Source organism: Octopus bimaculoides, chromosome 30, assembly GCF_046866305.1.
Source record: "Octopus bimaculoides isolate indiv1 chromosome 30, ASM4686630v1, whole genome shotgun sequence".
NCBI classification, from domain to species: domain Eukaryota; kingdom Metazoa; phylum Mollusca; class Cephalopoda; order Octopoda; family Octopodidae; genus Octopus; species Octopus bimaculoides.
In genome coordinates this window covers 17,854,378-17,872,356 of record NC_142957.1, presented here as the reverse complement: position 1 = coordinate 17,872,356, position 17,979 = coordinate 17,854,378, and the positions used below count along the sequence as shown (strand labels likewise).

The following is a 17,979-nucleotide window of genomic DNA, read 5'->3' as shown; positions in this document are numbered from 1 at the left end:
CCAAGCTTCTTTGCTAGTTCTGCAACAATTCACGCACTGCTGCATGAACATTCAGTGCCAATAATTTATGCTTTGTTACTGATAAAAGCCAAACTACTTACACAAATTTTCTGGAGCAGCTAAAATCATTGAAATTTGATTTAGCACTCAAAACCATCATGGTAGATTTTGAAAAGGCTGTGATTAACAGTTTACATTTGGCATTTCCATAAGCCAAGATAAACATTTTGCCTTTTTTTTTTTTTCACTTTAGCCAAAGAATCTATAGGAACATTCAATTTCACAGATGGCGCAGGAGTGGCTGTGTGGTAAGTAGCTTGCTTACCAACCACATGGCTCCGGGTTCATTCCCACTGTGTGGCACCTTGGGCAAGTGTCTTCTACTATAGCCTCGGGTCGACCAAAGCCTTGTGAGTGGATTTGGTAGACGGAAACTGAAAGAAGCCTGTCGTATATGTATGTATATATATATGTATGTATGTATATATATATATATATATATGTATATGTATATATCATCATCATCATCGTTTAACGTCCGCTTTCCATGCTAGCATGGGTTGGACGATTTGACTGAGGACTGGTGAAACCGGATGGCAACACCAGGCTCCAGTCTGATTTGGCAGAGTTTCTACAGCTGGATGCCCTTCCTAACGCCAACCACTCAGAGAGTGTAGTGGGTGCTTTTACGTGTCACCCGCACGAAATGGTGTCTTTTATGTGCCACCCGCACAAGCCAGTCCAGGGGCACTGGCAATGATCTCGCTCGAAAATCCTACAGGAGCCAGTCAGGCGGTACTGGCAACGGCCACGCTCAAAATGGTGCATCTCATGTGCCACCCGCACAAGAACCAGTCCAGGGGCACTGGCAACGATCTTACTTGGCTTGCCGGGTCTTCTCACGCACAGCACATTTCCAAAGGTCTCGGTCAGTAGTCATCGCCTCGGTGAGGCCCAATGTCATCGCCTCGGTGTGTGTCTGTGTTTGTCCCCCCAACATCGCTTGACAACCGATGGTGGCATGTTTACGTCCCCGTAACTTAGTGGTTCAGCAAAAGAGACCAATAGAATAAGTACTGGGCTTGAAAAAAAATAATAAGTCCTGGGGTCGATTTGTTCGACTAAAGGCGGTGCTCCAGCATGGCCACAGTCAAATGACTGAAACAAGTAAAAGAGTAAAAGAGAAAGAAAGAGCAATCCCAAGAGAATAAAAAGTTTTCAATCTCTATGGGAATGATGGCTGTTTTAACTTGTGATGCTGAAACAAACTTTTGAAACCCTAAGTGAAATATTCCCACCAGAAACATATCCCTTGCAAGATTACTTTGAGGATACACACTTGGGACGACCATGTCGAAGAGGAAGATGGTGAGAAGCAGTGTTTGGAATGGATCTCTGGAATATGTACAATAGAACTTCGGATGAACTTCCAAGAACAAACAATGCTATAGAAGGATGGTATAGGAGTTTTTTTTTTAATCAAATGCTGGTTGTTTCCACCCAAACATTTGGAAGTTTTTTAAATATATCAAAAGGGGGCAAGCACCACAAGTACTTATGACTCAGTCCTTAACGAATTTTGCTAAACGGCCATCGAGAAAGAAATATTTAGATGTCTCAGCCCATATTAATGTCATAGTTAGCAATTATTAAAACCTGAATGTGATACAATATTTGCAAGGAATTGCGTATAATTTGCACTTTTAGATGATGATTTAAAACTTCTTAATATATTGGAGAGGGGGGTAATTGTCCTGATACGGCTCATCCTTGGTGTTACTAGGAGTTTTGTTGGTCTCTCGCTCAACTACACCCCACACATTATAATCAAGGGGGTTGCAGTCTGGGGAGTTAAATGGCCAGATGTTACAAGTGATGTGGTTGCAGAAATTGGGTTCTTACGCTTGTGTGGCCTGGTGCAGAGTCCTGTTGTCGAACACAGGGTTTTCCAGCAGCCACCCTCTTAACCCAGGGCAACACTATCCTTCTCCAGGCACTTGATGTAGGCCTCCATGTTGAGTGTGAGGCCGTGTGGGAAGATGAATGGAGGCATAATGTTGCAATCGCTGGTGATCACTCCAAACACCATGGATGTTGACTGGATGTTTTATCAGGATCCTGGTAGAAATTTTTCTCATCTGAGAAAAATCAAAGCATGTTTGGTTGGAGGAGATGCTTGAGTTTGTTCAATAGCTTTGTCTTTCCCCTTGTCCTTGATGGCTTAGGATAAAAACTGGCCCTTTTTCATCTTATATGAGGTAAACCGAATGTCTTCATGCACTACCTACCTGATAAGAAACTCAGACAACTCCCATGGGACCTGCTTGGCTTGTCAATCATGGCCTGGATCTCGCCAACAAATTCAGGAGTTTTTTTCTTATCAGAACGATCAGAGTGAGTTTTCCGAGCTGTCGTACCTTCGTAATCACCATTGGACCCCTGCAACTCTTTCCGAATCTTCTCCACTGTCCTCAGATTCACAGCCAAACACTCTGAAATGTTCGTACTGGAGCTTCCGGCACGAATGCCAAGCAATACAGCATGTCGTTTCCAAACTTGGCAGAGTGAATTTCTCACAAACAGTGCCCAACTGATCCTACTAAACTGTGTAGATGACAAAATCAAAAACAAACTGCGAGAAATTAGGAATATAAAACGGCGACAATTTACCCTTCGCACCCTGTATGTATTAATAAAAGTGAAAATTCTGTTTGTCTGGGACCCCTGTATCTTTGTCTACATAGATTTAGCATACCCTTTTGGAATAAGGATGGTCCCAGGATTGAAAATCTGCCCTTCATTCGGGTCTTGAACATCCAGCATTGGGATCTGATTGAAAAGCATTTGGGTCACTATTTTTAGCAGGTAAAGCGACCGTGAGTGGATCAAGAGTTGCCTCCCTTAAATTTAATTTTTAGTAAGGAATTTGGTGGTCATTTTTTTCAGTCATTAGACTGTGCTCCACGCTGGGGCACCGCCTTGAAGAAATCAACACCAGTTCTTCATTTTCTATTGGCCCCGAACATAAACACAGCAACAGCAGTTATCAAGCAGTGGTGGGGGACAAACACAAAGTCACAATAACTATGTACAAACACACCTGTATATATATATATCCTTCTATTTGTTTCAGTCACTTGACTGCGGCCATGCTGTAGCACTGCCTTTACTCGAACAAATCGACCCCAAGACTTATTCTGTAGTTTTCTTTTGCTGAACCACTAGGTTATGGGCACACACCAACATTGGTTGTTAAGCGATGATGGGGGGGGGGGGGGGACACTGACAGACACAAAATATCTGCTTCACCAAAAGGCCGCCTGACCCATGCAAGAATTTGTAAAGTGGACTTTAAAACAATAATGATGATGAAGTAAAACAGACTAAGTCTAGACATGGTTGTAAATATTTTTTATTTATTTTACAGAATACTTTATGGCAGTGACATGGATGTTGTTCTGTATGAATGCATATGTGTGTGTTTGTCTACATAGTCAACAGTCTTTCCCTTTTTTTTTTTTTTGAGAGAGAGAGAGAGAATGAGCTATCACAGATATCATTCTGAGTTCTGTTTCTTTTTTTTTTTTCATCCAGTGTGAATGCTCTGTTCATCAAGTCGGTTTATGGAGAACGATTCCTCCAGGATATCAGAAGGATATGCCATCTCTCGTCCGTGAATGCGTTTATGAGTCGTTAGGTTCCACAAGCGTGAGAATGATTTACCGCAGATATCACAGTGATATGGTTTCTCTCCTGTGTGAACATGTCTGTGTGTAGTCAGATGCCATAACTGAGAGAATGATTTACCACAGGTATCACATTGATATGGTTTCTCACCTGTATGAACACGTTTGTGCTTTGTTAAGCTACTTCCTTCACAGAATGACTTACCACAGATATCGCAATGATAGGGTTTCTCGCCCGTATGAATACGTTTGTGTTTTGTTAAATGGTTGCTTACAGAAAACGATTTACCACAGATATCACAGTGATATGGCTTCTCTCCTGTATGAACACGTTTGTGTATAGTCAAATGGCTTCTTGCAGAGAATGATTTACCACAGGTATCACACGGATAAGGTTTCTCACCTGTATGGATTTGTCTGTAATCGGTCAAGGCATTCCTCACAGACGATGATTTATCACTGTGATTCGGCTTTTCACCTGTATGGATGTATTTATGCGAAATCAAGGTACTTCGTCTGGAGAAAGCTTTACCGCAGATGTCACACTGATATGGTTTTTCTCCCGTGTGAATACGATAATGCTTAGTTAGGTGACTCCCAGATGAGAATGATCTACCACAGATATCGCATGGATATGGCTTCTCACCTGTATGCATGTATTTGTGAGTAGTTAAGTGAATTTTCTGAGAGAAAGATCTTCCACAGATATCACAGTGATGTGGTTTCTCTCCTGTGTGAACACGTTTGTGCTTAGTCAAGTTACTTCTTTCAGAGAACGATTTACCACAGATATCACAAGGGTATGGTTTCTCTCCTGTATGAATGCGTTTGTGCCCAGCCAAGTGACTCCCATCGGAAAAGGACTTACCACAGATATCACACTGATATGGTTTTTCCCCTGTGTGAATATGCCTGTGATTAGTTAAGTTAGTTAGAGAGGACATAGATTTACCACAGATATCACAGCGATATGGCTTCTCTCCTGTGTGACTGTATTTGTGTCGAGTTAAGTAACTTAATTGTGAGAATGATTTACCACAGATAACACAATGATATGGTTTCTCTCCTGTGTGAATACGTCTGTGTTTATTTAAGGTGCTTCCCTCAGGGTATGATTTCCCACAGATATCACAATGATATGGCTTCTCTCCCGTATGAACGTATATATGGCTAGTTAACTGATAATTCTGAGAGAACGACTTACCACAGATATCACAATGATATGGTTTCTCTCCTGTATGAATGCGTTTGTGTCTGGTTAAGTTGCTTACTACAGTGAACACCTTGCCACAAATATCACAGTGATATGGTTTCTCTCCCGTATGAATATGTTCGTGTATAGTTAAATCATGATTCTGAGTGAATGACTTACCGCAGGTATTACAGTGATATGGCTTTTCTCCTGTATGAACTCGTCTGTGTACAGTTAAGTCATAATTCTGAGAGTAAGATTTACCACAGATATCACAGTGATATGGTTTCTCTCCTGTATGAATGCGCTTGTGCCGAGTTAAGTCGCCATCTGTGGTGAATGATTTACCACAAATATCGCAGTGATATGGCTTCTCTCCCGTATGTATGCGTATATGTCTAGTCAAGTTACTTGCTTCAGAGAACGCCTTCCCACAGATATCACAGTGGTGTGGTTTCTCTCCCGTATGTATACGCTTATGTCTACTCAAGTTACTTACCACCGTAAATAATTTACCACAGATATCACACTCGTATGGTTTCTCTCCGGTATGAATATATTTGTGCCGACTCAAGTGGCTAGTTTTCGAGAACATTCTGCCACAGATATCACAGTGATATGGTCTCTCGCCTGTATGGGTCCGCTTGTGTATAGTGAGTTTACGTTTCTGATTAAATGTTTTGTTACAAATCTCGCAGGGAAATGATGGCTCTTCTGTATTTTTCGTTGTCTCATCTGGAAAATCACATCTCTCTGATTCTTGCTCACATTTGACTTTCTCCTCACGCAATTCATTTTCCATGTTTTCTTTTTTGTCTCTTTCTCTCCTCAATACGATTCAGTGATATCTTTCTTCTTTCTGGTTGTATGTTTTATTCATAACAAACATTTCGTTTGCTGTATTTCGTCAGCTGTGATTTTAGTCAATACATGAATACATTTGCAAACTTCAGTCGCGCTCTGTATATTTCTCCAGAAAGAGAACAAGGGAGGTTTCATTCGTAAACTCAGTCAGGGAAAGTTATTTCACCGCAATTCCAAACTCTGATGCTTGGTATTCTGAAATAAAAGACAAACAGTGAAAACTAGAGAAAATTATATATACATACAACAGCAGAAATATTACAAAATTCCTATGATAATAATCATCATTATCATTTAAACTCCATTTTCCAGTTCGGCAAAAGAGAGACCGATAGAATAAGTACCAGGCTTACAAAGAATAAGTCCTGGGGGTCGATTTGCTCGACTAAAGGCAAATGACTGAAACAAGTAAAAGAGTAAATTGGTTTAATTACAGAAATAGGGGTTAATAAAATTTCTTCTAGTTGCAGAAGCAGCATCTGTCATTTTATGGTTGTTTTAAACCCCAGGTTTAGGCCTGCCTGTGCACGTCCTTCCCTAAAAAAAGAGGTGTAAACTTGACTGCCATTTCTGGAAGGCTAAACAACCACGTTCGTGTCACATTGGATGAGTTGATGTTGATGTTTAACCACAGGCCATGCCTATGGGTGGAATTCCGGTTTAAGCAACCAATATAACCCCCTCTTTTACTTGTTTTCAGCCATTTGGCTGCGGCCATGCTGGAGCACCGCCTTTAGTCAAGCAAATCGACCCCAGGACTTATTCTTTGTAAGCCTAGTACTTATTCTATCGGTGTCTTTTGCTGAACCGCTAAGTTACGGAGACGTAAACACACCAGCATTGGTTGTCAAGCGATGTTGGGGGGACAAACACAGACACACTTACATATATATACATATATACGACAGGCTTCTTTCAGTTTCCGTCTACCAAATCCACTCACAAGGCTTTGGTCGGCCCGAGGCTATAGTAGACACTTGCCCAAGGTGCCACGCAGTGGGACTGAACCCAGAACCATGTGGTTTGTAAGCAAGCTACTTACCACACAGCCACTCTTGTGCCTATAACTTTTTTTATTTTTTGGAATTTCCAGAAAATTTTTCCGAGTGGATCACCCCTGGGTGCATCATCATTCCATTAGATGTGTTTATGGAGGGTGGGGGGAGGGGAGAATATTAAAAAAAAAACATGTCAGTCACAAAGAAAGGAGAAAGGTATACAGGTGGTCGTGAGATGTACTAAAAATAACAGCTAAATCTTCCTTAAATCACACACAGAAACAACATTCTTTTTTTTCATAATCGTATAGAAAGAACACAAGTTCGGAAAAAAATTTTCCGAAAATTTTAAAAAATTAAAAAAGTTTTATAGAATTCTTGAACCAGAATTCCGCTCCACAATTATTCTGGTCTTCCCTTTGTCATAGTATATCTAGGAATACATCATTTAATGTAGTTTTCAATTTCCTAGATTGGAACATTTAGAGATAAACTTGACGATTTCTTGACATTTCATCTGATTATTTATTTAACTCAGCCCCGACTGTGCCCGCCTTCTCACAGTATATCTGGAATTTGGCTACTATTTCTGGAAGGTCGAACGACCATGTTGATGTTCCAATCTGGTGATTGTTGTTACTGCTTAACAACTGGTCATGCTTGACTGATCTCACGTTAGTATACGTCTAGAATTACATTATGACACGATCTCGGATTGTCAACTCCGAGACGTGTAATTTGAGGTAAACATGGCATCTATTTCTAGGAGATCAAGCGATCACGTTGATATTTACGTCTGTTTGTTGTTGTTGTTTAACCCTAGGACATGCCTGACTGAGCAGATCTATGATCACAGTTGTTACGTTAATCCATGGACAGATCGAACACAAGTAAACATGATATTGACGAAGGAAACACGATTGAATGTAAGAAAATAACAAAAGAACCTACTTGATGCGAATCTACGGAGGCGGAAAGAAGCTCCCTGGGTCTCTCGATAGACGTTAAACGGTAATCGGGGTTAGAGAAAGGAGCGAATATGGCGACTGCAATAAAGAGAGAGAGGGTGAATGAGTGTAAGTGAGAATGAGAGAGAGAGAGAGAGAGAGAATGAGTGTGAGTGAGAGAAAGACAGACAGAGAGTGAATGAGAGAGAGAGACAGAGACAGAGAGACAATGAGTGTGAGTGAGAGAGAGACAGACAGAGAGTGAATGAGTGTGAGTGAGAGAGAGGAAGAAATTGTGAGAGAGAGAGAGAGAGAGACAAAGCTAGCTCGGTTAAGTAGAACTGGATTGTCATTGGTCAGCTTATGTCAGGTGATTACGAAATGTCAATGTGGTTGGGGACCGGGGGGGGGGGAGTGCTTTCCCCGTCTGGACCTGGGTATCTCAACCATTTTTATGGACCCCTTTCATTGCACTTCTGTTCAGGTGGACCCACCGAGCCATTTGATGTTAAGAAAAAAAATCCTATTACATTTTATAATCAAATATTTTAAAGAATTGTCGGAATTTCTGCTTTAAGCACCCCACCCCTCACATAAACCCTCATAACTTTTTCGTTATTTGGAATTTTCAGAAAATTTTTGCGAATTTGTGTTCTACACATGGGAATTGATACAATTATGAAAAAAATATTTAATTTAATTTTTCGAAATTAAAAAAAAAAATATTTAAAAAGAAATTTTTTGAATTTTCTTTACGGACAGTCTTAATTCATTCCCAGAAAAAATGTTTTACCTATAAAATTTTATAATACTCATAAATAAATGGCAATAAAACAGCAGTAGAATGTAAAGAAGAATTTATGTAAAGTAAAAAAGAACTTCAAGATTATTTATAATGAAAAATATTTTTATTATAATCATTTTCTGCATCACTTTCACTCACACTAGACTCATGCACACCATCACTTGTAGACACGATCGCCGATTCACAAGCACTCGTAGACAGACTTGTGGATGTCTTTTCAAAAAACAAGTCTAGAGTTGTTTGCTTAGAAGAAACATTTTTGCACTCTCTATAAATTAAGCTAAATGGCCCGCTGAAAAACTCGATCTGTTTTACATAAAGAAAATGAGAAGAGAAAAAATTTCATAAGTGGTAATGAAGTATTCAGGGTGGCCATTGAAGGCACAAGGTGGGTAGGAATAAATAGGGCAGGGAGACCGGGGAGTGAGGGAGTAAAAGGTGCCATAGTGTGGAGCAGTGGAATAGAAATGATGATGCAGAAAACAAGATGTTTATCATTGTACAGTGAGAGATAGTTTTTTTCATGGTTTACACATATATTTCTTAAATCAAAACAGGGAGTCTGTATCATAGAGTCAGGGATGATTTCAGGTGGGATCGTATCAAAAGAGTTCATCAACAAATGATTTATCACAGGTGTTAGTTGTGCAGTTTATCTTCTGTATGAATGTGTTTGTGTGTAGTTAAATAATCATTTCGAGAGAAAGCTTTACCACATATCTCACAGTGATATGGTCTCTCTCCTCTGTGAGTGTGTTCGTGTTGAGTTAAATTCGAATTTTGGGCAAATGATTTACCGCAGACTTCACACTGATATGGTTTCTCTCCTGTGTGAACGTGTTTGTGTGAAGTTAACAAACCTAATAGAGAGAATGATTTATCACAGATATCACAGGCATACGGCTTCTTTCCTGCATGAATATATTGGTGTGTTGTCAAGTGACCCCTCTGAGCAAATGACTTGTCGCAGATATCACAACGATGCGGTTTCTCTCCTGTGTGAATACGTTTGTGATTCGTTAAGTTGCTCCCTGAAGAGAACGATTTACCACAGATATCACAGGGATATGGTTTCTCTCCTGTATGTGTACGCTTGTGAGTAATTAAGTGACCGCCATCAGAAAATGATTTACCACAGATATTACAGTGGTAGGGTCTCTCTCCTGTATGAATATATTGATGTGTAATTAAGTGACATCTTTGGGAGAATGCTTTGCCACACACATTACAGTGATATGGTCTCTCTCCTGTATGAATGCGTTTGTGTCGAGTTAAATCACCATTTATAGAGAATGATTTACCACATACATCACAATAATATGGCTTCTCTCCTGTATGAACACGTTTGTGTTTAGTTAAGCTGCTTCCTTCAGAGAATGCTTTGCCACAAATATCACAGTGATATGGCTTCTCTCCTGTATGGATCCGTTTGTGTCTATTTAATTTACCTCTTGCAGAAAATGATCGACCACAGATTTCACAGTGATAAAGTCTTTCTGCTGTATGAATACTTCTGTGTCTTCTTAATTTTCTTTCTGCAGAGAATGATTTACCACAGATATTACAGTGATGTGTCTTCTCTCCTGTATGAATTTGTCTGTGAAAAACTTGGTCATCTTTTTGAGAGAATGACTCACAGGAGTTTGGTTTTTCTGTTTTATTTGGCATCTCATCGGGGAAATCATCCCAATTACATTTTTGTTCACATTTAATTTTCTCCTCACACAATTCATTTTCCATGATATATCTTTATCTCTCATTGCATAAAATAGATATTTCTTCTTCTTCTTCCTGGTTTTATATTTAATTCATAACAAATATTTCATCTGCTATATTTCCATCAACTGTGATTTTCAGTCAATATATGAAAACGTCACAAACTTCAGTGTAATCCAAACTCAGTGTGAATACAAAACCATCTTGTACACATTTCAGATATGCAAGTTTGGAAATGTTGCTGGTAAGAGAAAATATTCCATGCTAATTCTACTAAAGATTTATAGAAACAGCAGACATCTATTCTCGCCAACATCTCTCTTTAGTATTTTAAATATGATAATGTTCCCAAGGTAAAAACAACATTCGTTAATTCCAGTAATTTGGTATTCTGAAATAAAGAGAAACAGTTTAAAGTATGGAGGGTATTTTAAATGTTGAGATACAACAGAAGAAATATTTTAACATCTTTGTGAAGACAAACCCACAAGCATAGCTAGTGTGTGTGTGTGCCACCTGGGTCAGCCCTACTTTTGCCACCTCCAGGTCCCCATAAGAGATACATATTGCCTACAGCAGACCCAGAGGTGGTGCTGCCCACACTGCCCACATCTATCCACGCTAGTGGATAAACCCCCGGATACACCATCACCATTGTCTTAATGTCTGCTATAGGTGCAGGAGTAGCTGTGTGGTAAGTAGCTTGCTTACCACATGGTTCCGGGTTCAGTCCCACTGTGTGGCACCTTGGGCAAGTGTCTTCTGCTATAGCCTCGGACCGACCAAAGCCTTGTGAGTGGATTTGGTAGACGGAAACTGAAAGAAGCCCATCGTATATATGTGTGTGTGTGTGTGTGTGTCTGTGTTTGCCCCCCTAGCATTGCTTGACAACCGATGCTGGTGTGTTTACGTCCCCGTAACTTAGCGGTTCGGCAAAAGAGAGACCGATAGAATAAGTACTAGGCTTACAAAGAATAAGCTCCGGGGGTCGATTTTCTCGACTAAAGGCAGTGCTCCAGCATGGCCACAGTCAAATGACTGAAACAAGTAAAAGAATAAAGAATATTCTGCACAATGGGAGACAGTTTTCACGGAAAATAGGAAATGGGATTTTTATTTACATGAGAACAATGCTTATTTAGAACCATCCTATGACACAAGACCAAGGGTATATATACAAACACCAAGCGTACATTTACAACAGCTTCTTCCAGTTTCTGTCTACCACATCTACTCACGTCTTTGTGTCAGTCGTGGGTCTAAAAGACCTTTACCCAAGATGCCACAGTGGGATCGAAATTGACACCATGTGGTCAGGAAGAAAGCTTTTTAATCACACAGCCACACTTATGCCAACTATATTAATATGGCGCCAATGGTCCTTATAAAGGGACCGTTGTTTATTTTCCATTGGATTTAGCCAATGGTTTAGAATAGAATAGAATAGAATACCAGGGAAATTGTTAGAACAATGGTGCCAATATTATTTCAGCTTTGCCATTAACAAATTTTAAAATTTTGTTATCTCTCGCGTGCACGCAATGAAATTCTTTTCTTGTCAATGTCACTTGTTCAGTGGTGTGTGTGTATATATATATATATATAGTTTTAGGGAAAATAACCGAGTTTCAAGAACTCATCGATGAAAATCCACTATCACAGATAGAAAAATTAACAATTAAAAGCACAATAAATTAGTATAATATATATTTCATCTATAAAGCTCAATTTAATTTCAATTTTTTATAAATTGATTTTAATTGAGTTTTTACCTGTAATTTGGGATTTTGTCCCTAATATTATTATATATATATATATATATATATGTATATATATATATATATATATATATATATATATATATATACCGGAGTAAGCACATAAAATGTGCAACAAGGTGGAAAAAAGAGTACTCAAATACCAGAGGTAGAGTAATATACTTTATTTAAAAGCAGCAGAAATATTAACAAAAGACTGTTACTCGGAGTTTCCCGTTCCCGTTCATCGGACAGGGAACGTGAAACTCCGAGTAACAGTCTTTTGTTATATTTCTGCTGCTTTTAAATAAAGTATATATATATATATATATATATCGTTGCCAGTGCCCCTGGACTAGCTCTTGTGCGGGTGGCACATAAGATGTACCATCTTGAGCGTGACCATTGCCAGTACCGCCTGACTGGCCTTTGTAGGGTTTTCGAGCGAGATCGTTGCCAGTGCCCCTGGACTGGCTCTTGTGCGGGTGGCACATAAAAGACACCATTTCGAGCGTGGCCGTTTTCGAGTGGTTGGCGTTAGGAAGGGCATCCAGCTGTAGAAACTCTGCCAGATCAGATTGGAGCCTGGTGTTGCCATCCGGTTTCACCAGTCCTCAGTCAAATCGTCCAACCCATGCTAGCATGGAAAGCGGACGTTAAACGATGATGATGATTATTGTTAGTAGAAATAATGAGAAACAAATAAATTTGGTATGATCCAATGTTTATTTGAAAAGAATACATACAGCTAAAATAAAATTTTTTCAGGGTCCCTTAAAATACCATCATGGATCCTCAATTTACCTATTTTGTTGCATGGATCCTCAAAAATCTTATATAGACCCCGGTTGAGAGCCACTGGCTTAAGTCATTCTGAGAGAAAGAATTACATTGATATGGCTTCTCTCCTTTATCAATGTAGCTGTCCGAAGGGAAGAGACTTAACAGAGAGAACGTTTTATCACAGTGATATGGTTTCTGTCTTGTAATGAATAAATGTGGGTTTAGTTGAGGTACTTCCATTAATTCTTTAATATTCAGATACTCTGTCAAATGTAATGCTTATTTATTCAAACTGTTTAGAATTAATCATGCATTATTTCATAGCTTTAAGATTTCATCAAGCGAGATCGTGCCAGTGCCGCTGGACTGGCTCCTGTGCAGGTGGCATGTAAAATACACCATTTTGAGCGTGGCCGTTGCCAGTACCGCCTGACTGGCCTTCGTGCTGGTGGCACGTAAAAGCACCCACTACACTCTCTGAGTGGTTGGCGTTAGGAAGGGCATCCAGCTGTAGAAACTCTGCCAGATCAGATTGGAGCCTGGTGCAGCCATCTGGTTTCACCAGTCCTCAGTCAAATCGTCCAACCCATGCTAGCATGGAAAGCGGACGTTAAACAATGATGATGATGATAGTTTACCTTTAGAAATGACATTGCAAGGTAGGTGTGAGAGGTAAGATCTGGTTAGTTTCAACATAGAATAAACAGAAATATTTGGGCCTGGTTTAAATGCTAAAGGGTTAAAGAACATTCTACCACACATGTCAACAGTGACATGGTCTTTCTTCTCTGTGAATATCTTTGTGTCTTGTCAAATTTGAGTTTTCCGAGAATGATTTATCACAGACATCAGTGATATGGTTTCTCTCCCCGTATGAGTGAATTTGTGTTTAGTTAAGTGACTTATCTGAGAGAATGATTTATTACAGGCATCACAATGAAATGGTTTCTCTCCTGTATGAGTGAATTTGTGTTTAGTTAAGTGACTTATCTGAGAGAATGATTTATTACAGGCATCACAATGATATGGTTTCTCTCCTGTATGAATACGCTTGTGTTTAGTTAAGCTGCTGCGTTCAGAGAACGATTTACCACAGATATCACAGCGATATGGCTTCTCTCCTGTGTGAACACGTTTATGATTAATTAAGTTTTCTTTTTGCGAGAACGATTTACCACAGATATCGCAATCATAAGGTCTCTCCCCAGTGTGAATACGTTTATGCGTGGTTAAGATAGTTCCTGTAGAGAACGATTTCCCACAGACGTCGCAGCGAAACGGTTTGTCTCGTGCATTATTAATGCATTTGTGCTTAGCCAAGGCACTTCTTACGGAGGACGACCTCCCATAATGGCATGAATTCTTACCCGTATGAGTGTTTCTATGAGCATTTAAAGTGTTACTTGCAGCGAAAGATCTACCACAGATATTGCAGCGGTACGGTTTCTCACCGGTGTGAATGCGATAGTGTTTTGTTAAGTGACTCCTGGAAGCAAACGATTTCCCGCACATATCACAGTGATATGGTTTCTCTCCTGTATGTATATATTGATGTGTAATCAAATGCCCTTTCTGAGAGAATGATTTATTACAGATATCACAGTGGTGTGGTTTCTCTCCCGTATGAGTGAGTTTGTGTTTAGTCAAGTTACTTATTACTGAGAAATATTTACCACAGACATCACAGTGATATGGTTTCTCTCCTGTATGACTGCGTTTGTGAGTGGTTAAGCTACCTAGAAGAGAAAAAGATTTACCACAAATGTTGCAAAGATACGGCTTCTCGCCTGTGTGAATATGATTGTGCTTAGTTAAGGTCGTGATCAAGGAAAATGATTTACCACAGATATCACACTGATACGGTTTCTCCCCTGTGTGAATGCGTTTGTGTCTGGTTAATCGGCTGATTTGAGCGAATAATCTACCACAGACGTCACACTCGTATGGTTTTTCTCCTGTATGAATTCGTTTGTGAATAACTAAGCCACTTCCTTCAGAGAATGATTTACCACAAATATCACAGTGGTGTGGTTTCTCTCCTGTATGAACGCGTTTGTGTGTAGCTATGTAACTGAGCTTTGCAAACGATTTACCACAGATATCACAGTGGTATGGTCTTTCTCTCGAATGAATGAACGCACGTGACATTAAGTCTTCGTTTTGAGAGAATGATTTACCATCGATATCAGAGTGAACAAGCCTGTGCTTATTAAGGGAACTAGTCTCAGAGAATGATACACCACAGATATCACAATAATATGGCTTCTCCCCTGTATGAATACGTTTGTGTTTAGTTAATCTACCTCTTTCAGAGAATGATTTTCCACAAGTATCACAGTGAAATGGCTTCTGTCCAGTATGAATACGTTTGTGAATAACTAAGTCATCATTTCGAGAGAACGATTTACCACAGATGTCACAGAAATATGGTTTCTCCCCAGTGTGAATGCGTTTGTGTCTTGTCAGGTCACTATCTAAGGTAAATGACTTACCACAGATATCACAAAAATATGGTTTTTCTCCCGTGTGAATACGTTTGTGTCTCGTTAAGTTACCTCTTTCAGAAAACAATTTACCACAGATGTCACAGTGATGTGGTTTCTCTCCCGTATGAATGCGCTTATGTCTACTCAAGTTACTTATCACCGTAAATAATTTACCACAGATATCACACTCGTATGGTTTCTCTCCTGTATGAATATATTTGTGTCTACTCAAGTGGCTAGTTTTCGAGAATGCTTTGCCACAGATATCACATGGGTAGGGTCTCTCTCCTGTATGAGTCCGCTTGTGTGTAGTTAAATGACTTGCCGTAGAGAATGGTTTACCACAGATATCACACTGATATGATCTCTTTTCTGTACTGACGCACGCATGAGTATTCAAAGAACTTCTTTCAAAAAATGATTTACCACAAATATCACAGTGATATGGTTTCTCTCCCGTATGAGTCTGTTTGTGTGTAGTTAGATCTGTGTATGAAGTTTCTTCTGCGTCCTCTGGCATCTCATTATGTAATTCCACCCAATTCCATTCTTGTTCACATTTAATTTTCTCCTCACACAAATCATTTTCCATATTCTTTTCTCCGTGTCTCTCTCTCACCACAACACACAGGTGTTTTGTTGTTCTTGCTTTACCTGGCTTTATATTTAATCCATAACAAATATTTCCCTTCCTCTATTTCCATCGACTGCGATTTTAATCAAACATAATTAACTTGGTCAAAGCAAATACTTCATTGTAATTCCAAATATAGATCTATAGAAACAGGCAGACACTTGTGTTTTCATACAATATCTGGCTTTAAAAAGTGACAATGTGTCCAAAACAATACTGGTTGATTCCAATCATTTGGTATTCTGAAATTAAAAGAAACAATACAAACTATAGAGGATACTTCAAAAATTTTTTTTTAAAAAGTAACAATAAAAATATTAAAAGGAGTGGCAATGTGGTTCCGGGTTCAGTCCCACTGTGTGGCACCTAGAGCAAGTGTCTTCTACTATGGCCACAGGCCGACCAAAGCCTTGTGAGTGGATTTGGTAGACGGAAACTGAAAGAACGTGTTCCTTGTCTGATTTTCTTCCTTCCGAATCAAGGGGTAACGTCGGCGTAAATAAATATATTTTAGGGTAATTGGTTTAAAATGTTCCCCGACCTCTGATCTCTGGTAATAACAGGTGATCGCAGCACCTTGTCCTAAGTGGAATGGTGTATTTATTTCTGTTTCGTTGTCATGGCGATTATGTCAAAGGCAATCGGTTAGGCGTTATATTCTTGTCCAGAAAAATGCCAATATATGTGGGAGAGCTATTCTGAAAATTCGTAAATTTGGATATTATTTCGAGAATGTGTGTATGTGGGGGTTGAGGAATCTAGGTTGTTTAACCTCAGGTTAGGCTTGACCGAGCACGTCCTTCCCTCTGCCACTGTATATCTTGGACTACAATATCTAATGTAGCCCTGAAAGTTCGGGAGTAAAGTGTAATTTGAAGTTATTAATTCTGGAAGAGCCTTCAATTTTCAACGCTGAAACGTGCGATTTGAGGTAAACTTGGCTACTGTTTCTAGAAGATCAAACGATCACGTTGACATCCCGTCTGTTTGCTGTCGTTTAACCCCAGGTAAAGCCTGCCTGAGTACGTTCCTCCCTCTGTCACTGTATATCTAGGACTACACAGTCAAATGTAGCCTTCAATTTTCAACGCTGAAACGTGCGATTTGAGGTAAACTTGGCTACTGTTTCTAGAAGATCAAACGATCACGTTGACATCCCGTCTGTTTGCTGTCGTTTAACCCCAGGTAAAGCCTGCCTGAATACGTTCCTCCTTCTGTCACTGTATATCTAGGACTACACAGTCAAATGTAGCCTTCAATTTTCAACGCTGAAACGTGTAATCTGAGGTAAACTTGGCTACTGTTTCTAGAAGATCAAACGATCACGTTGACATCCCATCTGGTTGTTATTGTTTAACCCTAGGTAAAGCCTGCCTGAGTACGTTCCTCCCTCTGTCACTGTATATCTAGGACTACACAATCAAATGTAGCCTTCAATTTTCAACACTGAAACGTGTAATTTGAGGTAAACTCGGCTACTGTTTCTAGAAGATCAAACGATCACGTTGACATCCCATCTGGTTGTTGCTGTTGTTTAACCCCAGGTCATGCCTGACTGAGCAGAACAATGATCGAAGTTGTTGTTACGTTAATTTATGGACAGATCAAACACAAATAAACATCATGAAGAAGGAAAAACACGATCGAGCGAAAGGAAATGAACAAAATAGCAAAACCTACTTGGGGTAAATCTACGGAAGAGAAAAAGATCTTCGTCTGTCTCAATTAGCAGACATTAATTAATGACAGCGGTCACGGTTGAAGAGTTAATAGAAATGGCGGCTGGAGGTAAACAGAGAGAGAGGGAAGGAGGAGGATGGAAATATTGGATCGTCATTGGTCAGTTTAGGTCAGGTGACAAGACTTATGGGTACTGTGGGAAAGAGGGGGCGGGGGACTGAAAGTGATTGTGCCGAGCGGCGTGGTCCCGAACGCGCAAGCTAGTCGTGAGTGGTCGATCCTACAAAAAGTGCGCGTTGCAAACGAATACATGTGTTTAGGGTTAGGGATAGGATCAAGGTTAGGATCGACCACTCACGACTAGCTTGCGCGTTCGGGACCACGCTGCTTTAGTAGTATTTACGATGCCAGTATATACGCAGTGAAGTTTT

The 17,979-nt window shown here is 39.8% G+C and overlaps 3 protein-coding genes across 3 annotated transcripts in view; all 3 read right to left on the bottom strand.

The window, feature by feature from the left end:
- Positions 1-3,396: 3,396 nt before the first annotated feature.
- On the bottom strand, positions 3,397-17,793 carry LOC128251282 (uncharacterized). Its single transcript, XM_089346054.1, has 3 exons — positions 17,549-17,793; positions 9,143-10,599; positions 3,397-5,583 (listed from the first exon to the last, which is right to left on the bottom strand). The coding sequence occupies exons 2-3, from the start codon at positions 10,230-10,232 to the stop codon at positions 3,587-3,589; spliced, it is 3,087 nt and encodes a 1,028-aa protein (XP_089202180.1). The 5' UTR covers positions 10,233-10,599; positions 17,549-17,793; the 3' UTR covers positions 3,397-3,586.
- LOC106878618 (uncharacterized) overlaps positions 5,676-17,979 on the bottom strand; it is a 31,994-nt gene continuing 19,690 nt past the window's right edge. The window contains exon 9 of the mRNA XM_089346048.1: positions 5,676-5,937. Coding sequence (XP_089202174.1) covers positions 5,886-5,937 — 52 coding nt within the window. The 3' untranslated portion in view covers positions 5,676-5,885. The remainder of the gene's footprint in view (positions 5,938-17,979) is intronic.
- LOC149130248 (uncharacterized) lies at positions 12,673-16,028 on the bottom strand. Its single transcript, XM_089346041.1, has one exon. It carries the CDS (start codon positions 15,824-15,826, stop codon positions 13,559-13,561), a length of 2,268 nt encoding a protein of 755 aa, XP_089202167.1. The 5' UTR covers positions 15,827-16,028; the 3' UTR covers positions 12,673-13,558.

Excerpts from the sequence above, each read along its gene's own strand:
- LOC128251282 (XM_089346054.1), bottom strand. The coding sequence starts at position 10,232 with ATGGAAAATGAATTGTGTGAGGAGAAAATTAAATGTGAACAAAAATGT. Across the intron at positions 5,584-9,142 it reads CATTCATACAGAAGATAAAC|CATTTCCCTGCGAGATTTGT; the intron begins TGCACAACTAAC and ends CAGAAGAGCCAT.
- LOC149130248 (XM_089346041.1), bottom strand. The coding sequence starts at position 15,826 with ATGGAAAATGATTTGTGTGAGGAGAAAATTAAATGTGAACAAGAATGG.